The 27252-nt window shown below is 35.4% G+C and overlaps 1 protein-coding gene across 1 annotated transcript in view; it reads right to left on the bottom strand.

The window, feature by feature from the left end:
- The window catches only part of LOC120854102 (receptor tyrosine-protein kinase erbB-4), a 1232614-nt gene that overhangs the window by 746658 nt on the left and 458704 nt on the right, over nt 1-27252 (bottom strand). The window contains exon 2 of the mRNA XM_040227918.1: nt 723-874. Within this exon, the coding sequence (XP_040083852.1) occupies nt 723-874 (152 nt within the window). The remainder of the gene's footprint in view (nt 1-722; nt 875-27252) is intronic.

Genomic DNA, 27252 nt, shown 5'->3' with positions numbered 1-27252 from the left:
CTTTGAAGTTCAGATTTTCCTATACTTTTCCAGTTGAAGCAAAACTTAAGAAACTACAGGCATTAAGTACTAATACCAGAAATAACAGGTAAGGATAAATGAGAATCGAAACAAGTCTGGAAAAGGACTTCTTGTCACAGGGTAATGTCATATATGTGTGTCTTCAATTACATGCATGCATATGTCAACTTATATATCTATGTGTGATTTCCTATAGTCTACTTTAAGTAATTTGTTTTTTAAAAACATGTCACTTTTTTTCTAAAATTAACAGTATTACTCTCATTATGGTAATATAAAATAGTTTAAAAATTCCAAAGTGACAGAAAGGGTCAGAAAAGGAAATTACTAGCTAAAGTTACAAATTCTTATCTCACTCGTCCTCTGACTCTCCTAGTCCACAGCCTAAAGTTTTCCTCTTGGCTGGCATTCAGAAAAAGACACACCTGCTGCAAGTCATGGCCTATACTCTGACAGCATCTTTCATCAATCTTAGGACAACAGGATTTGTTCTAAACTCAGGGTGTCAATCATGATGGCACGTCACTCTTTAGCTTTCCCGGAGTGTGCCTTGGAATCTCTTATCTCCTACATGCCTATAGTCATGGTCTCTGTTGGGCAGAGCAGGAGAGCACAGCCATCAAATACAAGAAGCTGGTCTGTCTTTATGCATTATGACACCATTGTCCATTCACAAAAAGAAGAGAAAGAGTCAGCTTTACCCGCAGAAAGGAGAGGTCCCGGTTGTGCTCGATGCTGGTTATCTCCAGGTTGCCCATGACTACCTCACAGTTCTCATAGTATTTGCGCAAGGCCCGGTACTGCTGCTCCAGGTCAGAGAGAGAGCTCAGCTTATTCTCTGTGCCTGCACACACTGTCAAGACAAGAAGAAACATGGGAAGTTATGTAAACTCTGTATGACAGGAACCATGATAATATCATCAACTCTGCTCTACAACAATCTACTCCAATTTCCTGAATTAAAACATTTTGAATCCTTTTAAGATCCATAATCACACACTGATAAATATGTTCACTTTCATTTTATACAGTTTTACTGAATCATAATTGACATAACATTGTATGAGCTGAAGTTGTATACAGTTTATTGTGATTCGCACAAAGACTCTGGCATAGTAAATAAAGCAGATGTTATTTTGGAACTCTCTTGCTTTTTCCATGATCCAGTGGATGTTGGCAATTTGATCTCTGGTTCCTCTGCTTTTTCTAAAACCAGCTTGAACATCTGGAAGTTCATGGATCACGTACTGCTGAAGCCTGGCTTGGAGAATTTTGAGCATGACTTTACTAGCGTGTGAGATGAGTGCAATTGTGCGGTAGTTTGAACATTCTTTGGCATTGGCTTTCTTTGGGATTGGAATGAAAACTGACCTTTTCCAGTCCTGTGGCCACTGCTGAGTTTTCCAAATTTGCTGGCATGTTGAGTGTAGCACTTTCACAGCATCATCTTTCAGGCTTTGAAATAGCTCCACTGGAATTCCAGCACCTCCACTAGCTTTGTTCATAGTGATGCTTTCTAAGGCTCACTTGACTTCACATTCCAGGATGTCTGGCTCTAGGTGAGTGATCACATCATCATGATTATCTTGGTCATGAAGATCTTTTTTGTACAGTTCTTCTGTGTATTCTTGCCATCTCTTCTTAATATCTTCTGCTTCTGTTAGGTCTATCCCATTTCTGTCCTTTATCAAGCCCATCTTTGCATGAAATGTTCCCTTGGTTTCTCTAATGTTCTTGAAGAGATCTCTAGTCTTTCCTATTCTGTTGTTTTCCTCTGTTTCTTTGCATTGATCGCTGAAGGCTTTCTTATCTCTCCTTGCTATTCTTTGAGACTTTGCATTCAGATGCTTATATCTTTCCTTTTCTCCTTTGCTTTTCACTTCTCTTCTTTTCACAGCTATTTGTAAGCCCTCCCCAGACAGCCATTTTGCTTTTTTGCATATCTTTTCCATGGGGATGGTCTTGATACCTGTCTCCTATAAAATGTCACGAACCTCATTCCATAGTTCATCAGGTACTCTATCTATCAGATCTAATCCCTTAAATCTATTTCTCACTTCCACTGTATAATCATAAGGGATTTGATTTAGGTCATACCTGAATGGTCTAGCAGTGTTCCCTACTTTCTTCAATTTAAGTCTGAATTTGACAATGAGTTCATGATCTGAGCCACAGTCAGCTCCCTGTCTTGTTTTTGCTTGCTGTATAGAGCTTCTTCATCTTTGGCTGCAAAGAATATAATCAATCTGATTTCGATGTTGACCATCTGGTGATGTCCATGTGTAGAGTCTTCTCTTGTGTTGTTGGAAGAGGGTGTTTGCTATGACCAGTGTGTTCTCTTGGCAAAATTCTATTAGCCTTTGCCCTGCTTCATTCCGTAATTCAAGGCCAAATTTGCTTGTTTCCCCAGGTGTTCCTTGACTTCCTACTTTTGCATTCCAGTCCCCTATAATGAAAAGGACATCTTTTTTGGTTGTTAGTTCTATAGGTCTTGTAGGTCTTCATAGAACCTTTCAACTTTAGCTTCTTCAGCATTACTGGTTGGGGCATAGGCTTGAAGTACTGTTTTATTGAATGGTTTGCCTTGGAAACTTATATGCAGGTCAGGAAGCAACAGTTAGAATTGGACATGGAACAACAGACTGCTTCCAAATAGGAAAAGGAGTACATCAAGGCTGTATATTGTCACCCTGCTTATTTAACTTATATGCAGAGTACATCATGAGAAATGCTGGACTGGAAGAAGCACAAGCTGGAATCAAGATTGCCGGGAGAAATATCAATAACCTCAGATATGCAGATGACATCACCCTTATGGCAGAAAGTGAAGAGGAACTAAAAAGACTCTTAATGAAAGTGAAAGAGGAGAGTGAAAAAGTTGGCGTAAAGCTCAACATTCAGAAAACGAAGATCATGGCATCTGGTCCCATCACTTCATGGGAAATAGATGGGCAAACAGTGGAAACAGTGTTAGGCTTTATTTTGGGGGGCTCCAAAAACACTGCAGATGGTGATTGCAGCCATGAAATTAAAGGATGCTTACTCTTTGGAAGAAAAGTTATGACCAACCTAGACAGCATATTAAAAAGCAGAGATATTACTTTGCCAACAAAGGTCTGTCTAGTCAAGGCTATGGTTTTTCCAGTGGTCATGTGTGAATGTGAGAGTTGGACTGTGAAGAAAGTTGAGTGCCGAAGAATTGATGCTTTTGAACTGTGATATTGGAGAAGACTCTTGAGAGTCCCTTGGACTGCAAGAGATCCAACCATTCTATTCTAAAGGAGATCAATCCTGGGTGTTCATTGGAAGGATTGATGCTAAAGCTGAAACTCCAATGCTTTGGCCTCTTCATGCAAAGAGTTGACTCATTGGAAAAGACTCTGAAGCTGGGAGGGATTGGGGGCAGGAAAAGAAGGGGACGACCCAGGATGAGATGGCTGGATGTCATCACAGACACGATGGACATGAGTTTGAGTAAACTCCAGGAGTTGGTGATGGACAGGGAGGCCTGGCGTGCTGCGATTCATGGGATCGCAAAGAGTCGGACATGACTGAATGACTGAACTGAACTGAAGGTGTGTAAGTGTGTGGTTTTGATACAGATATATTGCAAAATGATTACCACATAGCATTAAGTAACATCACCATCATGTCATTTAACTATCATAGTTATGCATGGTTATGAGTCATAAGAATATTTCAGACTTTCTCTTCCAGCAACTTTCAAAATGTAATACAGTATTATTAACTATAATCACCATTGTACACATTTGATCCACAGAATTTATTCATCTTAAAACTGAAAGTTTGCACTTTTTGACCCAAATCTCCCCATTTCCTTATTCCCAAGTCCCTGGTAGCCACCATTCTTCTCTCTGTTTCTATTAAGTTCAGCTTTTTTAGATTCCATATATAAGTGGCATAATGCATTCACACTCATAAATTGTATATACTAACCACAGAGACTAAGAAGGCATGGGTTTCACAGACACATATAACAAGGAGATAAATAACCATATTTGCTGTGAGTATATAAAGCACAAATATATAAATCTAATATATTTATTTAATTTCACTCAAATCAGATTTTCTTTCAGACTTATAATTCACTCTACTTTCTAGATATATAAATAAATAAAAATAAAAAGATGATAAAGGTAAAAATTTTATTTAAAAATGAGATTTTTGTGTTGCAAAGTAATCTGATCTTAGTAAATTTTCTACAGAATTAAAACTTTGGCTTTTAAGCCCTCAAAAATGCTACCTTTTAAAATATAAATATTAAAAATCTTAGACTGAAACATTTATAAACATATACTACAAACAGAATAAGTGGGCTAATTTGCTTCAGTCGTGTCTGACTCTTTGTGACCCCATGGACTATAGTCTGCCAAGCTGCTCTGCCCACGGGATTTTCCACACAAGAACAGTGGAGTGGGTTGCCCTTTCCCCCTCCAAGGGCTCTTCCCAACCCAGGAGTCAAACCCACATCTTTGTGTCTCCTGCACTGGCATTCAGATTCCTTATTGCTGAGCCATCAGGGAGGCCCTAATGTATTCTAGAGACTAAAAAACACTCCTAATCCACGATCTTAATTTTTACTGCTCCCAGAAGTTTTATAACTTGTAAAATATCTGTTGAAAAAAAGTACTATTATGTGGGCTTATGAAATGTAGATTTCAATTACTTTCAATTCCAAAGAGGACAAGCTTATTGTTAATGCAACTATTGATGAGGGTAATTAAGGATTAATTAATAAACTTATTCACCATTTCTAAAATGTATATAATATCACATTGTAATTTATAGGTAGCTTATGTTATACAAGTTTCCTTTGGTTAAAAATAAAATGTATACAAAAATCAATACGTAAACATCTAAATGAAAAGGTTTCTAAAATAGTAAGTGCATTCTGACCTTTCCTGTAAAAGCTTAAAGAAATCTTGGCAGAAAGTTTATTAGTATAACTGTAGTGCCTATGTATTTTTGCGTCTTTCTCATTCTGCATATACAAAAAAATATAGAATATGAAATTTTATTATTATTGCAAAAATCTCTTTATATAAGACACAAATGCTGTAAGCTGTTTGAAGACAGCTGAAATATATTAATCATTATTGTCTATCTGCTGAGCTATACATTATGATGCTTTGCAGAAAATTATTTAATAATTAATGTAATTGCCATAAAAATAAATATAACTTGTATTCAGAAGATAAACTGCAAGTCAGAAAAGTTCTCATTGTTCAAAAGTGATCAGCTGTATTTTGCAGTACAATGTGAACACAGAAAACTAGAATAAGTATATTTAAAATTATATTTTATTAACACAAAATATAATTCAATAAACAGATATTCTAAATAATCAGAGTATTTTCAAACATTCTGATTTTGGGAGTTTCTGGTTCACACAGTTTCAGTTAAAAAATATTTTTGTTTCAGTGAGGCTTTCCTTTATATTTATCTTCTAGTCAAGCTATCTAAATTCAGTAATACAATCCTCCTAACTTTCATCTTGACAGACTTGATTTTTAAAGAACTAGTTTGGATAGATGCATAAAAAATCATTTGTATTTCTTTTCATGAAGGCTCCACTGAATGCCTCACAACTTCCATTTGTCAATCGATTTTACAATCAGGCAATGTATACAAGACAATGCTTAAACCATCAAGTTTCATTGATTTCACAAAGCTGTTTATCAAACAGAAATTGAAACATCTTTTTCACCAGCCAAAACAAGTTTAACAAAATTCAACCCCCTTTGCCAACACTATTATAAAGTCCTTAAACTATAAGTTCACAATAATCAAGCTTCAAAAATCCTGAATTTACATGTGCTCCCTAGAGTTTTCATTTCAACTGTAACTCCAGGAATAGAGCTATACGTGAAGCCTTAATAAAATCACCAATTATTCTATTTAGTATTGATTCCATTACAAATGTAGCTATAGTTGTAAACATGGGCTTTTCAGACTTCTTAAGATTTGTATCCAACAGTGACTGAACTACATGATCCTCATTCAGTAAAAAAAAAAAAATAATAATAATAATAATAAATAAGACTATAATTAGGAGTTTTTAGCAATTTACAAAGGTTGGTTAACAAAAGTATTCATTTATGCATGGGGCAAATATATTAGAAGCACAAAGAAGAAACATTAATGATATCCATATTAATACTAAAAAATCAATGATACCTCCAGGCTTATTATGACTGTGGAAACCAGCACTCCATTTGCTTACTCAAGATGACAAAAAGAGGGAAAAAAATAATTGAATCAATATTTCTGCCTGACTTTCAAATCAAATGCCTATGTGAGATATTGAGAAATAAGTATTTATTTAGCATCTACTGTTGACCTAGTATCATGAAAAATATACATTGATTAAAATGCCCAAGGCTTGTTGTAAGGGTTCATGAAGTGGTTCATGCACACAGTAAGGAAAGCAGTAAGCAGCGCATATAAGCCATGTATATAATGTGTGTGTAACATTCAGGGACTGTCTGCATAAAGAAATATTTGGTAACTTGATAAAAGTTCTCCTTTTTGAAAGCAAATCTGATTTAACACTAAGTACTTTCTCTTTCAGAAAGGTTACCATAATAAACATGCTTTAGCTTGATGTACCTTCTTAGGTGTTAAAATTTTCATTAAAAATATAAAATAAAGAAAATATCAGAAGTAGCACACATTTTCAGAGACGATTGAGTGCTATTATAGTTACACAAACAATTCCTGCAGTTCTATGTTCAAAATATATATTGAAACAGGGCCGAATTTGTTACTACTTCTTTGTGTGCATGCAAAGTCACTTCAGTTGTGTCACACAACTGAACCTTAGGACTGAGTCACGAACCTTTGGACTGTAGCCCGCCAGGCTCCTCTGTTCATGCTATTCTCCTGGCAAGAATATTGGAGTGAGTTTCCATGCCCTTCTGCAGGGAACCTTCCCAATCCAGGGCTCAAACCCTGGTCTCTTATGTCTCCAGCCTTGGAAGGAAGATTCTTTACTGTTGAGCCACTGAGAAAGCCACTTCTGCTAAAGTTATTTAATCCAAGACAATTGGATGTTATTTATATCCAAGTTATTTTATATCCAAGGATATAGTTATTATATAGTTATCCTATAGTTATATAGGATATAGTTATAGTTAGTTATTTATATCCCAGGATATATCTGCCCTAGACTTTTGACAGTAGCCTCCTAACTGACTTAATTCCCTACTTGCCCTGGTTAATTCTTTGTCCAGATGCCAGAATGATCTTTTTAAAAAACATCATTCGTTCCCAAACATGTACACCCGTGGTGGATTCATGTCAATGTTGCCAAAACCAATACAGAATTGTAAAGTAAAAAAAAAATAAATTATTAAAAAAAAATAAAACAAAATAAAAAACATCATTCATGTCACTCTCACTGAAAACAATCCTTGGTTTTTAATCATATTTATTATAAGATCCAAACTTCACACAATAACTTGTAGAATGTATGTGAGGATCTTTACTCAAATGTCACTCTTTCAGAAAAGCCTTTTCTGACTATCTTATCTAAAATAGCAGATTCCCATTCATCATGCTCTGTATTCTTTGCCTTCTTTATTTTTGTTTTACTGCTATCTGAAATTATATGCTTGTTTGTTTTTTTGCTTATTAAATATCTCTATATTAGAATGCAAGCTCCATTGTTAGAGGCCTTTCTCTGTTCAACACTTAAAGACATACAGCAGACTATCAGTCAATATTCATTGAATAAATAAAATGGACTTTGGAGAAATAATTAGCACAGGATCAAATGCTGGTCCTTCCACTTTTAAGAGCTGAATGTCTTGAGCAAGTCACTTAGTCACTTAGAGTCTCTGTGTCTGGGCTGTGTGCTCCCGACAATAAACACAATTTAGAGGTGAATAAGGAGCCTGGTGGGCTGCCGTCTATGGGGTCGCACAGAGTTGGACACGACTGAAGCGACTTGGCAGCAGCAGCCGCAGAGGTGAATAACACAGAGCCTAAAGCCATATGTCCAGCTTTAAAGTCTAGCTCAATCACTGGCTTGCAATTAACCTTGAGCAAGTAACTTAACCCCTCTGTTATTCTATTTCCTACTCTGTAAAATGAACATAGTAACAATCACCATCTCATAAATTTAAATGAGTGAATACACGTTAACTTGCTTTGCACAATATTTGACTTACTGATAGAGGTAATAATTATTAGCTAATGTTACTTAATCAAATGTATGTATATAATATGTATACATTATGGAATATATTAAATCAAATTTTTAAAAAGGCTTGCAGTGACATGCAATCAGTCTGATATAAAGAAATGATCACTGGGCAAGGACAATGAAGTCCAGGACCTCATTCCTCCAAAATTTTTTATCTGTGTAAAATGGGACAATTATTTCCTTCTTTTTGGTTCCTATTTTCTCTTTTCTTTATGTTTCCTTCAAGTTCAAAAATTTTGTGATTGAATTTATTTCTAAAATACATATTTAAAACCTGTTCTACACTGTTGGTGGGAATGTAAATTGGTATAGCCACTATGGAGACCAGCATGGAGGTTCTTTAAGAAACTAAAAATAGAACTACCACATAGCCCTGCAATCCCACTCCTGGGCATGTATCTGGAGAAAAACATGATCCAAAAGTATACAATGGAGAGGATAAACCCCAATGCCCACTGCAGCACTGTTTACAAGAGTCAACACATGGAAGCAACTGAAATGTCCATTGACAGATGAATGGATAAAAAAGTTGTGAACTACATATACAATACTGGAGTGGGCTGTCATTACCTGCTCGAAGGGATCTTCCCAACCCAGGGGTTGAACTCCCAACTCCTGCATCTCGTGCACTGACAGGTGGATACTTTAACCATTGTGCTACCTGGGAAGCCCATATACAACGGAATATTACTTTATAATTTAAGAAGAATGAAATAATGCCATTGGCAGCAACATGGATGGACCTGGAAATTACCATATTAAGTGAAGTAAGTCAGGCAGAGAAAGACAAGTACATGATATTGCCTATCTGCAGAATCTAAAAAAAAAAAAATGATGCAAGTGAACTTATTTACAAAACAGGCTCACAGACTTAAAAGAACAAACTATGGCTACAACAACACAAGACTCTACACATGGACATCTCCAGATGGTCAACACCAAAATCTGATTGATTATATTCTTTGCAGCCAAATATGGGGAGAAGGCAATGGCACCCTACTCCAGTACTCTTGCCTGGAAAATCCCATGCATGGAGGAGCCTGGTAGGCTGTAGTCCATGGGGTCACTTAAAGTCGGACACAACTGAGCAACTTCACTTTCACTTTTCACTTTCATGCATTGGAGAACGAACTGGCAAGCCACTCGTGTTCTTGCCTGGAGAATCCCAGGGACGGAGGAGCCTTCTGGGCTGCCATCTATGGGGTCACACAGAGTCGGACACGACTGAACTGACTTAGTAGCAGCAGCAGCAGCAGCAGCAGCAGCCAAATATGGGGAAGCTCTATACAATAAGCAAAAACAAAACCAGGAGCTGACTCTGGCTCAGATCATGAACTCCTTATTGCCAAATTCAGACTTAAATTGAAGAAGGTAAGAAAAACCAATAGACCATTCAGGTATGACCTAAATCAAATCCCTTACGATTATACAGTAGAAGTGAGCAATAGATTTAAGAGACTAGATCTGATAGACAGAGAGCCTGATGAACTATGGACAGAGGTTCATGACATTGTATAGGAGACAGGGATCAGGACCATCCCCAAGAAAAAGAAATGCAAAAAAGCAAAATGGCTGTCTGAGGAGGTCTTACAAAAAGATGTGGAAAGGAGAGAAGCAACAAATGAGAAAAGGAAAGATATACCCATTTGAATGCAGAGTTCCAAAGAATAACAAGGAGAGATAAGACAGTCATCCTCAGTGATCAGTGCAATGACATAGAAGAAAACAATAGAATGGAAAAGACTAAAGATCTGCTCAAGAAAACTATAGATACAAAGGGAACATTTTATGCAAAGATGGGCTCAATAAAGGACAGAAACGGTATGGACTTAACAGACTCAGAAGACATTAAAAGGTGGCAAGAATACAGAGAAGAACTGTACAAAAAAGATCTTCATGACCAAGATAATCACGATGGTGTGATCACTTTCCTAGAGCCAGACATCCTGGAATGTGAAGTCAAGTGGGCCTTAGGATGCATCACTAGGAGCAAAGTTAGTGGAGGTGATAGAATTCCAGTTGAGCTATTTCAAATCCTAAAAAATGATGCTGTGAAGGTGCTGCACTCAATATGCCAGCAAATTTGGAAAACTCAGCAGTGGCCACAGGACTGGAAAAAGTCAGTTTTCATTCCAATCCCAAAGAGGGGCAATGCCAAAGAATGCTCAAACTACCACACAATGGTATACATCTCACATACTAGCAAAGTAATGCTCAAAATTATCCAGGACAGTCTTCAATAATATGTGAACTGTAAACTTCCAGATGTTCAAGCTGGTTTTAGAAAAGGCAAAGGAACCAGAGATCCAATTGCCAACATCTGCTGGATCATTGAAAAAGCAAAAGAGTTCCAGAAAATCATCTGGAGAAGGAAATGGCAATCCACTCCAGCACTCTTGCCTGGAAAATCCCATGGACGGAGGAGCCTGATAGGCCACAGTCCATGGGGTCGCAAAGAGTCAGACACAACTGAGCGACTTCACTTCACTTCACTTCTGCTTTATTGACTATGCCAAAACCTTTGACTGTGTGGATCACAATAAACTGTGGAAAATCCTGAAAGAGATGGGAATACCAGACCACCTAACTTGACTCTTGAGAAATCTGTATGCAGCTCAGGAAGCAACAGTTAGAACTGGACATGGAACAACAGACTGGTTCCAAATAGGGAAAGAAGTACATCAAGGTTGTATATTGTCACCCTGCTTATTTAAATTATATGCAGAGAACATCATGAGAAACGCTGGGCTCAATGGAGCACAAGCTGAAATCAAGATTGCTGAGAGAAATATCAGTAACCTCAGATATGCAGATAACATGACTCTTATGGCAGAACGTGAAGAAGAACTAAAGAGCCTCTTGATGAGAGTGAAAGAGGAGAGTAAAAAAGTTGGCTTAATGCTCAACATTCAGAAAACTAAGATCATGGCATCTGGTGCCATCACTTCATGGGAAATAGATGGGCAAACAGTGGCAGACTTTATTTTGGGGGGCTCCAGAATCACTGCAGATGGTGATATCAGCCATGAAATTAAAAGACACTTACTCCTTGGAAGGAAAGTTATGACCAACCTAGACAGCATATTAAAAAGCAGAGACATTACTTTGCCAACAAAGGTCCGTCTAGTCAAGGCTATGGTTTTTCCAGTGGTCATGTATGGATGTGAGAGTTGGACTGAGTGCCGAAGAATTGATGCTTTTGAACTGTGGTGCTGGAGAAGACTATTGAGAGTCCCTTGGACTACAAGGAGATCCAACCAGTCCATCTAAGGGAATCAGTCCTGAATATTCATTGGAAGGACTGATGCTGAAGTTGAAACTCCAATACCCTGTTGCTGGGAAAGATTGAAGGCAGGATGATAAGAGGATGACAGAGTTAGGATGGTTGGATGGCATCACCAACTCAATGGACATGAGTTTGAGTAAACTCCAGGAATTGGTGATGGACAGGGAGGCCTGGCATGCTGCTGTCCATGGGGTTGCAAAGAGCTGGACATGACTGAGCTCCTGGACTGAAGTGAACTGAACTGATGGCTACAACAAGCAGTGATGGTGGGAGAAAGGGATAGACTGGGAATTTGAGATTGACATGTATATACCGCTGTATTTAAAACAGACACCCATCAAGAACATACTGTATAGCACAGGGAATATAGCTCAATATTCTTTAATAACCTAAATGGGAAAAGAATTCGAAAGGAATAAGTACATGAATATGTATAACTGAATCACTTTGCTCTACACTTGAGACTAACACAACATCATTAATCAACTATACTCCAATATAAAATAAAAATTAAAAAAAATACTGCTAGTAAAAATAAAATAAAACTTACTCTACACTAAGTAATGGAATGCTTTGAGGAGGTCACATTGTGGCAATATCATATGAAGTTATATAGTTAAACATTTGCCAAATTACCTACCAATCCCATTTATAGGAGCTTTCCTAGACAATTGAAAATTCGCTCTCATAAAAATGTGTATTATTTATGAATGTTTAAAGGAACTATTCAAATTTGAATTTGCCAACAATTGGAAATAACCAATATCCTTTGATGGGTGAATGCTAACAAACTCTGGTATATATATATATATATATATATATATATACACACACATACATACATACATACGGTGTCACAAAGAGTTGGATATGGCTTAAAGACTGAACAACAATAGTATATTAATTTCATGAATATCTATTCAACAAGGAAAATGAACTGATGATTAATATGTTAACATGGGAAATTTCCAAAGCCATTATGCTCACTGGAAAATGTAGGCTCAAAAGGCTGCATACTATACAATTCTATTGTTATGAATTTTCTCAGAAAAGACAAAACTACAAAGGACAGAGAACAAATCAATGGCTGCTAGAGGATGGGGATCTGAGAGTGAGGGTTTGATGGAAAGATCATGAAGGGAATTTAGGAGTTGCAGAATTTTTCTGCATACTGACCATGGTGATGATTACAAAGATCTATATATAAGCTAAAATGCAGAGCAATAAGTACACTGAAATAAGTCAATTTTATTGTATGTATACAAAACACACACACACACTCAAGTTATCTTTTATGTTTAACAGAGTTAAATATGCCCCTTTATGTAAATTATAAAACATTCTTATTATATTTGTTCTTAGGTATTTTATGCTTTTGTCTCTTTGAATAATTTTAGTAATGTTTTTGAGTTGTTTATTATTATTATTACTACATATTTTTAAAACTCTTGATGACTTTGACTTTTTTTTTCCCTCAAAACTTAGCTAATTGCTAACACCTTGTAATTTCTAGTTTTCTTAAATGAGGTTCTTGACTTACTTGGTCTTCAGTGTTATTGTATCTTGTTTTCTTGGTTGGTACTGTCTAGAACTACAAGAATATTCTATTTTCAATTAATGGGCATAGTAGTCATTTTTATCTTTGTTCTAATCTTTACAGAAATGCTTTCCTTGGTTCCATATATGTTTTATTACATTATATATTCCAGCATCTGGCTTTACAAGGTTTTTATTTCAGATTTGAATGTTGAATATTTCTATATTTTTGCTATTAATTAATGTTAATTACATTTGCATTAATTTAAAAATTATTAATTAGTTCCAAATATTGAACCATTCTTATATTCCCAGGATGAACCACTCTTAGGAATCATGCATTATTCCATTATTACAGTTCTAGATTCATTGCTTTTATTTGGACCACTATTTTCATATTAAAAATTACCTATCCCTGGTGGCTCAGTGGTAAAGAATCTGCTTGTCAGTGCAAAAGATGTGGGTTCAATCCCTGAGTTGGGAAGATCCCCTGGAGAAGTATATAGCAACCCACTTCAGTATTTTTGCCTCAGAAATCCCATGGACAGAGGAGACTGGTGGGCCACAGTCCATGGGGTTGCAAAAGACTCAAACATGAACTAGTGGCTAAACAACAAAAACAATCAATGATTTAAAAATATTTGTACCAGATGTCATCACGCACAAAGTGATAACAGAAGTGGGTTTATACTTCAGAAAAATTTGTTCTCTATCTAATTAATTCTAAAAGTATTAAAAAGTATCATCAAATAGGATGCTTGTTTTATAATTTACATTACATAAAACTATAAATTAAATATTATCAATCTAAAAATCAGTATCCGTTAAAAAAAAAATAAGGGACCGTATAGTGGTTGTATATGAAGGTTGTTTACCTTCAGCCACTGTTACTGACTTCCAAAGTGACATAACAGGAAATCTGCTGAAATTAACTAAATCACTTTCAAAAATGATTCTTGGCCAAATGAAAAGGGAATTTGGCATCACAGGCCTTCATTAATAGAGTTGTAACTAGAGAAGACATAGGCATTCTATATAACAGGCTGATGAAAGGCAAGTCCACTGACTACACATACTGCTATGTGCCGCTCCAAGTAAATTTAATTGATCTGTATTTTACTTCTATTATTTACTTACAATAGTCTCTAAATGCCCCCCAAAGATGCTTAAACAGCTAAATTATATTACAAAGGGAAATAAACTGATCAACAAAGACTCTAAACAATAATATATATATAAATATTGCACATGATTATCTCCTGTTCATTAATGATATGTTTTGTGAGTGGTCTACACCAAACTAGTCTTCCAATATAATAAAATATAATTGTAGTTTTTATTTAGTATTTCAAAGATAAGCTTAGTAAGATTAAAATTATTTAAAATTACTTTAAATGTATTATATAGATAATCAAAAACTGACTTGTAACTGCTTGGATATAAATTTTAGTTCCTGTTCTTAATTGTTTTCCTGCCTTTACATATTTTGTTATATTATTTCTTAAATTATATCTTATAAAATTCCTATGTTGAAAGCTTAAAAACATAATAAAAAGACTACAGATTTACAAATTACATTCTGTCATCTGTTCTTAGATGAAATAATGTTCCCCTTACCACTATCTTGTTTAATTCCCTCTTGCACTTTTTATCATTTTTCACACCCCATTCCTGTCCCCCACCCAAAGAATCTTTCTTATTTACTTTGTAGTATTTCATTTTCTGTATAAGTGCTAAGTCCTTAACTTTAATGTAGGTACTGGACTTGACAAGCAATTAAAGCAAACAATTTCCACTCATCAAGACTTGCCAAATTAGTCATCTGCCATCTGCCCCCTCATCTGGTTCTCCTTGAGGTCTTGCTGTGAATCTAGATACATTCACACAGATTAAGAGGGACAGTGCAAACCTCCAACCTGGTAAAATGCCAGTGGGAGCTAAGTATGTAAATATTAGTAACCATCTTTCTTCCCTAGATTATCATGCTTTCAACTACCCCTTTGTATGTAATAAAAACCAGTCTGTTCGTAATGGCTTTTAACTGTCAGACCTTTGCCATTCACTGTAATTAAAGTGGCAGTCTGTGGAATAATTTTTTTTTCCCACTTAGAAGTATCTTTAAAAAGGAATTAGACTATATGTTCCTAATATGATGCTTTGGTCACCTATCAGGCTGATATTTTAAGCACTGATAAAGAAATACATTAATAAATGGACTTTGCCCTTTCTATTTGTAAAGGTTGCAGAGTGAAGCATTCTTTCTTATTCTTAGCATCAGCAAAAGTTTACTTGACTAATGACATGCAAGAAGTATTTTCTAATCACATTCAGTCAACCAATATCAGGAAAGGGCAAAACTGAGAAATAGCAAGAGTAAAACATGGTACTCCTGTGATCCACGTGCTCCTTTTTAAGGGCACCCTTCCCTTAAAGCATTCTTCAGCCTAAGGTTGTTCTAGGGCAATTAGTGACTTCAGGCAAATGCACTAAGATGCCCCTTTTCTGGGTGGAAGAAACTCCATGGCAGAGCACATGGCTTGGCTACCAGCATATTGGCTACTTATTATTCCCATCTGTCCCTGCTCCCTGTGCCTCTTTTCAGGGTCGAGCCTACTATAAGAGCAAACAGAAGTCTTGGTCAACTCTACTCTCCTTGGTCATCCATCCAAACTTGCTCATTCAAGATTAAATTGTGCCTAAAAAAGTTAACAATCCCTTCAAATCAAAAGAAAAGTGTGCCAGTGTTAGCTTTGGAATGAGAGGAAGTGACAGAGAAGATAACTAAGGATCCTTTAAGATATCTTCAGACTAACTTCACTCAAAGCCAAATCTGAAATCACCTTCTAACAAAGTGCTGGAAATTTTGGAAACCATTTCTTAGTACCGTAACTGTCTTGGATGACAGAAAAGCAACCATCTGATACTGAGAGAGTTAATTTTTAGGTAGGTTGATAAGAAGTCCAGAGCCCTCAAGTAGGAGAAAGGGGTCCTGGGCTCTCAAGGAGGAGAAAGGGACAAACTTTTTTTCTACATTGCATTTTTTAGTCACATAAGATGCTTTTTCTTAAACTCTGAGTTGTTAGGACAAAAGTCTTTAACACTAATTTTCTTTACATGCTTAGTCGCTCAGTCCTGTCCAACTCTTTGCAACCCCAGGGGCTGCAGCCTGCCAGGCTCCTCTGTCCATGGGGATTCTCTAGGCAAGAATACTGGAGAGGGTCACCATGCCCTTCTCCAGAGGATCTTCCCAACCCAGGGATCGAACCCAGGTCTCCTGCATTGCAGGCAGACTCTTTACCATCTGAGCCACCAGGGAAGCCCCATCTTTCTTTGAGCCCAGAGCTAATGATTACAAAACAAAACAACTCATCTTGCTCAAGGGTATGTTTTTCTTTAAGCTCTGTACTAATGATTATTTAAGAACAACTTATCTTGCTCAAGGACATGTTTCTCCTTAACAAGAAGCTAGATTCTGACTTATTTTGTTATCTTAAGGCTTATGTTGTGAGAGCAGGTCTGGTAAGAGGTTTCTATTTTTAGTTCTAATCTTGTTGATTTAAGATGTATGTTGTGGGAGTGGGTCTGGTAAAAGTATATAAGGCCTTGATAAAACTAGCAAGTGGGGCACTCTTTGTCCCCCTTCTGATGTCTATGTCACAAACTTTCTGTGTCCTTTTTCACTGTAATAAAACTTCTGCCATACAAAAGCTCTGAGTGATCAAGCCTGGTCCCCGATCTCTAAGCTAAATCTTCTTTGGAGATCATGAATCCGACATTGTTGACCATAAGCTATCAATATTGATTAGACTGCTGCTCCTGCTGCTAAGTCACTTCAGTCATGTCTGACTCTGTGTGACCCCATAGACGGCAGCCCACCAGGCTCCCCTGTCCCTGGGATTCTCTAGGCAAGAACAATGGAGTGGGTTGCCATTTCCTTCTCCAATGCATGAAAGTAAAAAGTGAAAGTGAAGTCGCTCAGTTGTGTCCGACTCTTCGTGACCCCATGAACCGCAGCCTTCCAGGCTCCTCCATCCATGGGATTCTCCAGGCAAGAGTACTGGAGCGGGGTGCCATTGCCTTCTCCCATTGATTAGACTATATAATAAAATATATCATAATTAATTTTACACTGTTTTCTCATAAGCTAATGCCTGTTATTCTAGAAATGGCATTCTATAGCAGTAGTTTGATCCTTTTAAAAGAGATTCAGATGAACAATGTGTGTTATTTTTATAATATGCTAATTACAGCTAGTTGTTTGGTAGGGAGATATCCATCACTGGGGAAATATATGTCATTCACTCATTTGTTCTTTCATTTATGCAATAAACGCTAATGGACAACCACAATATATGGGGCTTTAGACTAAGTGTGAAAGGAAAAATAGATAAGATTGGTGCCTCAAATTTACAATAGTATATATTCTAATAAAAATCCTCTATAGTTTTTCTTAGAATGCAAGCAAATGCAAGCTGCTTATTTATTTTTTAACTAACTTTGATTCAATGTCAATGATCAAAATTCACAAAGACAAATTCATCTTATCCACAATGAAATATAAAGCAGAAAAAAAAAATTGCCATTATATATTATAAAAGGTGGACCTCACTTGTTGGGAGCTCAATTTTCTGGGTAGTCTTTCTTGGTCACAGTAGTAAATGATGTTACTAATATATTCAGTAGCATCTACATCTGAAGAAACATCATACCTTATAAATATTTTATTCAGTCAGCAGTTTTCTGCCTATCTCTCTCTAGGTCCTTACCCGTGACTGAACATGTGTGTTTTTAGTTTTTTTCCTTCATTTTATTTATTTCAGATTTTTTCTTTACCATAGTTTTGAGATATTACCAAAACATTGCACTGCCAATATTACTAGCAACTTCCCTACTCATTCCATGGTCTCATAGGTTAGTTAACAGGGCATCAAACACTACATAGATGTGAAAAAGTGAAAGATTCCTTAATCTTTGGATTTAAAGATCTGACATCCTTTGAGATCCGGTTCTCATTTCCTTTGGATATATATCCCAAAGTGGGATTGTTGGATCATATGGTAGTTCTATTTTTAATTTTTTGAGATATTTCCATATTATATTCTGAAACATAGAGTAGAATCTTGGTTACCACAGTCTCAGAGATGAGAGAAATAGGGAGATGTTGATAACATGATACAAATCTCCAGTTATAAAATGAATAAATTCTGGGAATCTATCGTACAGCATGATGATTATATTTAACAATACTCTATTACATACTTGATAGTTCCTAAGAGAGCAGACCTTCAATGTTCTCACCACAAAAAAAGAAATTATTATGTGATGTGATGTTGGGGCTAGTTAACACTATAATGGCAATCATTTTGTATTATATAAATATATCAAATTCATAGGTTGTACACCTTAAACTTATCCAACATTACATGCTAATTTCAATGAAGTTGGAAAATAAAAATTTTTTAAGATCTGATGTCTTACTTGGAGGCTTTATTAAAATAAAGCAGCACTTACAAAACCTAAAATAAGAAACTGAGTGCAAAAGTTCAACTTTGATGGAATATGCATCATTCAGTATAGCATCTAAAAACCAAGTTGATGCTTAACAACTTTTTTATTATTATTGAACATGACCTTAGAACTTTTACATTTAAGAAAAATATTTTAAAATATATATGAGGATATGGCATTCACTACATAATGGTAATATATATTTGAACTTTTTTCCTTGCTGTGGTTTTGTCAAAAGTGTTTAGGCAATGATTAAAAAATAGATAAATGCCAAAATGTGTTATATGTTCCTTAGTTTACTTTACCTAAGACAATTAGGTGATACAGGTAATAAGAACAACACATTCCACAGTACACCATAGGCGTTCCAGAGCATCAGGTTCAATTTTAACTGTAAAGAATAACCTATGATTTCCTTTGGTAATATAAAATGATGCTAGTGATAAGAAAAAAGGCTTTAATTAAAGGTTTAAAATCATATGATACTTGCATTGTCATTTTAGATTAGCATGAATCTTTGAGAGCCCATTAATATAACATAGGGGCTTTCCTGATAGCTCAATTGGTAAAGAATCCACCTGCAATGCAGGACACCCTGGTTTGATTCCTAGGTCAGGAAGATCTTCTGGAGAAGGGAAAAGCTACCTACTCCAGTATTCTTGGGCTTCCCTTGTGGCTCAGCTGTTAAAGAATCTGCCTGCAATGTGGGAGACCTGGATTCGATCCCTGGGTTGGGAAGATCCCCTGGAGAAAGTGAAAGTAAAGTCACTCAGTCGTGTCCGACTCTTTGAGACCCCATGGACTGTAGCCTGCCAGGCTCCTCCATCCATGGGATTTTCCAGGAAGGAGAACTGGAATGGGTTGCCATTTTCTTCTCCAGGGGATCTTCCCCACCCAAGGATCAAACCTGGGTCTCCTGCATTGCAGGCAGGCTCTTTACCTTCTGAGCCACAAGGGAAACCAGAGAAGGGAAAGGCTACCCGCTCTATTCTGGCCTATAAGAATTCCATGTGTATACCTGAGGCGGATACATGTTGATGTATGGCAAAACCAATACAATAATGTAAAGTAATTAACCTCCAATTAAAATAAATAAATTTATTTTTTAAAAAAAGAATTCCATAGACTGTATAGTCATGGAGTCCCAAAGAGTCAGACAGGACTGAGAGACTTTCACTTTTACTCTTCACTTTCAAATAACATAATTTCCTCATATTATAAAAACAAAAGCATTTATATTTGTATCTTAAAAAACCTTGCCAGATACAAATATCTTGCTTTGGTTTTTATATTTGTTTCCGGCAAGGTTAATACGTATAAAATATTATCTAGGAGATAAATTTTAAAAATTTAAATTACTTACTGTTTACTTAGAGATACAGGTGGAACTGAAACGATACTACTATTTTTAATCCTTTAACAGCCCAGCACAAATTTGACCAATTTGCATGCCTTTTCTGAACATAATTACCAGTTCCTGACACAAAAATAATATGTATTTTAGGATAAGTTATACAACAAGTATCTTTTATTATGGAGTTCAGATTTCTACTGACACTTTCTGACAGGATAAAATACAATCAACTCTTTGTTACATTCTTTGCAAATTCAGATCTAAAATTAATTTGCCACCTGATTAGACTTTGTAAAGAAGACAATGCAAATCAAATAATAACTATGGAATTTTATTTTAAAATACATTACATTTTTGAGGGACAAGTCTCATATAATTGTACAATTTTCACCATTGTGATTTCAAAAAAAGAACAAAATTTCTTAATAAAATTATTTTTCAAATATACTTTTTTAAGAAATGATGGGTGCATCTATATGTTTATGTGTGTAAAAATATTCAATAAGAAGGAAATAAAAGGATATGATGAAATGTTTTCTTTCTGATTGGAAGATTTCCAGATGACATTCATTTTCCTTATTGGTCTATCTGTAATTTCTGAATTCTGAGTATGTGTGTATATATATATACACATATATATAATTTTAAGATATGTGTATAATTTTAATATATATGATCTTAAAAAAGGTAAGATATTCACTCTATACTTTGCCATTTCTTTCATAGGAATGTGTATATTAATTCCAATTACTATTAATACATTTGATAATCTTGGAATCTTTTAAACATTAGCATGTTTTGTAAGATTACACTCATTTTGGTTTTTAGTATAAACTATTGAGAAACTGTATTTTAAAATCATCTGAAAGAAAAGTATAAAAATATATTATTCTAAAGATAGAATATAAGAGTTACATTAAAAACTAAAAGTAGAGCTACGGTATGATTCAGCAATCCCACTCCCAGGAGTATATCTGGAGAAAACCATGATTCAAAAAGATCAATGCACCTCAATTTTCATTCAGAACCATTCACAACAGCTGGGATATGGAAGGAACCTAAATATCTATTGATGGAGGAATGGCTAAAGAAGGCATGGTGCAAATGTACAATGGAATATCACTCAGCCATAAAATAAAGAACAAATAATTCCACTTGCAATGACATGCATGGACCTAGAGACTGCCATACTGAGTGAAGTTAAGTCAGACTGAGAAGGACAAATATTATATGATATTACTTATATGTGAAATCTAAAAAATGGTACAAATGAACCTATTTGCAAAACAGAAATACTGTTACAGATGCAGAAGACTTGTGGTTACCAAGGAGGGAAGTAGGGGAGTAACAAACTGGGAGATTGGGGTTGATATACACACACTGCTGCTAAGTCACGTCAGCCGCGTCCGACTCTGTGCGGCCCCACAGACGGCAGCTCAACGGGCTCCCGTCCCTGGGATTCTCCAGGCAAGAACACCGGAGTGGGTTGCCATTTCCTTCTCCAGTGCATGAAAATGAAAAGTGAAAGGGAAGTCGCTCAGTCGTGTCTGACTCTTCGCGACCCCATGGACTGTAGCCTACCAGGCTCCTCCATCCATGGGATTTCCCAGACAAGAGTACTGGAGTGGGGTGCCATTGCCTATTCCAATATACACATTACTAGATACAAAATAGATACATAAAAAGAACCTATTATATAGCACAAGGAACTCTGCTCATTACTCTACAATGACCTATATGAGAATAAGATCTTAAAAAAGAGTGGATATATGTAAAGTATAACTGATCCACTTTGCTATACAGTGGAAACCAACACAACATTGGATTCTTTACCAACTGAGCTATCAGGAAAGCCCTATAAATCAACTATACTCCAGTAAAAATTGTAAAACATAAAAATTACCTAGCAATCTATAAAGCCCAGTGGCAAACCAACCATATGTTGTATGTGTGTCTGTGTAATGTTGTGCATATGGATGTATGTGTATATAGCTCTATCTACATATGCATTCATAGACATTATATGTATTAACATGCATATATATTCAATCTCTATATATGCTTTCTTATTATTTGATATTATACATAATTGTATAATATTACTTCTGATATATTATCTCCTTTAGTCTTATTTAAAATTATATTACTATGAAATTATTAATATAATATTACTACAATTCATAGCTCTATCCACATATTAGAAGTATCAGAAATTATTTTAACTGCTCTATATACACATTATCATTTCCTCCACATACAAGCACCGATTATCATCAACACTACTACATCATTATCTCTATTTTCACAGAAGAGGAAACTAAAACCCAGAAATTTAAATAATATAACCACAAAATTAACTAGTGGAAAAGCTAGGAATCAAAATCAGTTTCAATCCCATAAGTAATTATCATTCAAAAGCACATTACTAGTTAGTTGATGTCTACAAATATTTGTTTCAAATCATTTGGATTTAGCATTAGTATATTATAATCAAGCAAAAATGTGCATAAACAAACTGAAAAGTTTATATGCCGAGAACATGTTATCTTCTATAAATTTAGAACTACAGAGTTATATTATTACTAGTGGTTAGTGGCTCAATCTTGTCTCATTCTTTGCTATCCCGTGGACTGTTGCCCACCACGTCTCTGTCCATGTAATTTCCCAGGCAAGAATATTGGAGTGGGTTACCATTCCCTTCTCCAAGGGATCTTCCTGACTCAGGGATCGAAACTGTGTCTCCTGAGGCTCCTACATGCAGGTAGATTCCTTACTGTTGAATGACCTGAGAAGCTCCATACCAGTTACACTTTATATTAGAATCCATGGTGGGTACTATAGGTAATAGTCACTAGCATTTTATGCCATAAAGGAATTTTAGAGCAGTATAATTTTAGCAAGTATAAATCAGCTTTATAACTGAATAAATTTCACTCCCTTTGTTATTCAGTTCCTTTTCATTTTTCTATCTCACAGTGGATATTGGACAAAAACAATAGATTCAAACACAGCTACATTTCTAAGAATAATGATTTTAGATTTACAAATGGGCCTTAAGTAAGTACATGCAGAAAGTCTAATCTTGCACTTTAACTTTTAATATTAAATATTTTGTTTTCTTTTAACTAGAAGAGGGTTTTAGAAGGCATCACACACTCTACCTTCCAACTCCTTTCATCTCCCAGTTTTCATAGCTCAATAAATGGTTCACCTTTCACCCAGTTACTGGGGTCAAAATCTAGTCAGCTGACCTCTTTCTTGTCTTAAACCCCTAACGAAGTCACACACACACACACTCTCTCTCTCAGCTCTACGTGCAGAGTGTCTGCGGGCTCCACATGCCATTTTATCATCCCAGTGGACTGACTGCCTTTACCTTCAAGTCATCACACTTCTCTATCTGAATGCTGCAATAAGCTTCCAAGGGATGCTCCTGCCTGTCTCCTTGGATCAAGGACAATAGACTAGGTTACCTATTGTATATCAGATAGAAAATATTTTTATACGTCTAACCCTTAAATCAGATCACCTGTCTCCTGTGTTCAAATACCTCCAATAGTTCCTCATGTCAGTCTGAAGAAATGTCCTTATTCTGATGCAATTTGAACCCCTACTACTTTTTTGATATCATCTCTCACAATGTTTCACTTTCTCACTAAGATCTGATTATGGCTATCTTACTTGTCTCTGAGCATTCCTATGAAACGTTCTAAATACTCGTTATCAACTTATTAATTTAGCTTGTGGTATAACAACAGACCGGCACTGGTCTGTGTACAGCACTCGGACTAGCACTGTTCTAAATCAATATACTTTTTATCACTTATCATCATCCGTCATGTAATATCTTTATTCAGAATGTAAGTTTTATGAGGGAAAGGACTCTCATTTTGTTCACTGCTATACTTATTGCATTTACAAGTATTTGAACCAAGGTATGCACCCAATAAACACTTAATGATTGGACGAATGGATATGTGACTGTGGAGTGTTAGAATTTGCCTAGAATTCCCATCTTACAGATAGCCTACAAATTATTTTTGATGACCAGCATGTTAGAACCATAGTTATCTTTAGATATCGTCAAGTCCAATTTATAGATATAGATGAGAAAACAGAGGCAGATAAGTTAATGTGCTGAACAAAGATCAAACAGCTACTCAGGAGCAGAAATGGAATAGGACTCTCCATTCACAGGCTATGTGCAAATCATACAGTGTCTTATGTTACACAGAAGGCTTCATGAAACTGTCCAGCTTTATGGAGAAGATTCCCAAGATTAATATTCTGTGGCCAGTAGAAAAACTAAAGCATGAAACTTGGCATTGGTGCTTAAGAACATGGGCCAAATAGCACTAGCTGATTATATGACTGGAAAGTAGATCCTGAGCAGTATCTTAATTTTTTTTTTTCAATTTCTAGGTAAATGAAGCTAAATGTAGCTTCTTGAAAAGAAAATCTTTTAAAATTTGCTTTTTCAAAAGAATCTGTTTAACTAAAGCACTCGTCTCTACAGAAACTAACCAATAGTACATGATAATCTTTAAAATGTTTTAATTGAATTATATATTTATCACATTTTAATGTACTACTAAAACTTGTCTTTTAAAGGAATCATTTAAGATCATTTTGTAAAAATAATCTTTGTAATGGATATAATCAATCATCTCTTAATTCAACTGTTTTGCAAATTCCAACTTCAGAGATGTTTGCTTAAATATATGTATATCTGCAGTTGCAGCTAACAATTATATTATGGTTTAATATCAGTTAATTAAAATATTAAATTATTATTAAAGTCATTATTATAGTTAATAACTTACAAAGTATTGTATAAATTACAAGTCAGTTTTATTCATATCAACTTTCTTAGTCCTAAATTCTTTGAGAAATGGTTATAAGAGCCATAACTATTAGAACAATTGCCAGGAATTCAAGTATTGAACATCCTGGACTAAGGGAACTTCTGAGGGACATGCAGAAATTTTTTGAATTAGAAATGAATTGACAAATTTTTCCAAATACTAGGTATATTAAACTTGGTGTTATGTGTGACTCACAAAGAAAAAATGGAAGATAATGAGTTAAGTACAAATTGATTAAGTTTTCTATACCCATGGAAAAACTGAGAGTGAAAAACAAGGTCTTCAGCTGACTCTGTTATAAGCCTGTTTTCTTCTCTGCACTTTGTTCAAATAGAAGTTAATTAGATGTAGAAACATTAGCGAGAAATAGATAAGGGAAGAAAACAGATTTGATAACCACTGCAACTATGATTTATTTGAGGATCTCACTTAGAACATTTTGTTGGATGCATGTCAATTAATTTTTTTTTTAATTGTGGGTTTTTTACTTTGTACATATATTCTCAAATATTATACTTTAGTGCCATTTGTACAAAGGTGACTTTCTTCTTTGGAGGCTATGTTAAATGTTACTAATTCTTTATTACCTGTTGAATCAAACCCTAGTCACCTGCTCAGTTTTCAAAATTTTCCACAAATTGAGACCCTATTACAACATCTATTCAACCTAGTCCAAAGTTATCTTTTAAAATAATTTTCCATAGTTGTTAAAAGATTCTTGATTGCCATCCATCATTCAACTCATTCACGCTTTTTTTTTTAATTCTATTTTTTTAATTCATTCCTTTCACCTCATCGTGGATCCTGCCGATTCAGACAAAATTCATATCTATCACTATTTCCAACACTTGACTAGAGAATTTCTTTCTTTCAGAAAAGGTCTGAGTCATTCATTCAGTTTACATTCCCCTAAAGTTTGTATTCAAAGATTTATTCTATTTTTATTTATTTGGCTATTTTAATCTTGTTTTCCGACATGTATACCTTAATTCTTCCCTAGATGATGAGCTGGCTTATACAGACTTGAGATCCTATATTCTATTATTTTCAGTTAGGGAGACCAAATTGGGTAATCACACAACAAGTGTGATTACACAACAAGTTGTGATTACACAATCACTTGTTGTGATTACACAACAAGTGCAATCACATAACAAGTTGGGTACATCACACAGCAAGAATTAAGTACTCTACAAAGATTTGTAGATTTAAACCTAGACTAACTTATTGTGACCCATGCAGAGCAGATAATAATGCAAAATAATATAGAGAAAGACACTGGACTTCATATGTCTTAAATCCAAAATACTAAATTTTTTGATTGAGTCTAAGTATTTATCTTGAATTGTTTAAGTTACTATGTCACATTCACACACTACTTTTGTGAAATTAAAAAATACTCTATTTTAATTGCATGCTTATTCAGCAGCCTTCTATAAATTTAAAGGTATTTGTTTTTGTAAGCATATGTCAAAACTTTGAGTGCTTCTATAAAAATACAAGTATATACATATATATATGTATATATATACATATATATTTCTATTATCCATGTAAGTTTAAAAGTTGTAATATTAGCAAGAAAAAAATGTCTATTTTGAATACCAGACACTAGAGAGAGTTTTACAAGAAGGTTTTCTCAGGCCACTGTCCTCTGACTCACAAAGTTTAAATGGTATTTTTATTTTCCAGACATAGCTAGACAAATGACTGCCTAAGTACTATTCATTCATCTACTATTAAAGTCTCTTTTTACCTCATGATTATACCATCCTTTTCCTCAATGAATGGTATTTTGGTACCAGTTGTTTTAAATTTCAGGTTTCTCTAGTATAAAATTAACTTTCTTCCAGTATCAAAAGTATTTCACATGCCATTTGAGAATTACCTTACCCTTACAAGGGCTATAGATAAGGAGAAAAGACTTGTTTATAAATGACTGTTGTTTGTAAATTAAGGTTTCTCTACACATTTCTATGAAGGCTTTCTGTGATGAAACCAAAAATTTGCTCCAGACCAGTTAACTTTAGATTTACCCAATAAATTTACTCTTTCTCAACTTGCTACCTAATTCAGCTGAGACCTGAGACTCAAGAGCCAGTGTACAAACAGCTCTGCTCAGCTAGCCTTGAGCCATGAAGCCAGCACACAATAAGAAAAAGCCATTGAAACTCTTTTTCTGGTACTTTCTAATTCATATTTTCTTATTGCTTCACTTTGCCAGCCTGATTCAGAGCTCGGGCTTCTGATTACCTTACTCTGTCTCTCTCATCCTTTGAAATCGCCCCCTGTAGTAGTCTGGCTCCACTTTAGCATATTGCTCTGGAAACTCTGGAAGAACGTGACTCCACCCTAGCTCAGGCCCAGTGAACTTGCTGTCAGTCTATAGCCCCTGGGTCCCCAAGGGAGAAAGGGGCACAGCCCACATGTGCTTTCTATTGTGTCCCCATTAGGG

The sequence above is a fragment of the Oryx dammah genome, unplaced genomic scaffold (assembly GCF_014754425.2).
Source record: "Oryx dammah isolate SB20612 unplaced genomic scaffold, SCBI_Odam_1.1 HiC_scaffold_27, whole genome shotgun sequence".
NCBI classification, from domain to species: domain Eukaryota; kingdom Metazoa; phylum Chordata; class Mammalia; order Artiodactyla; family Bovidae; genus Oryx; species Oryx dammah.
This window is presented reverse-complemented; position numbering and strand designations above follow the sequence as displayed.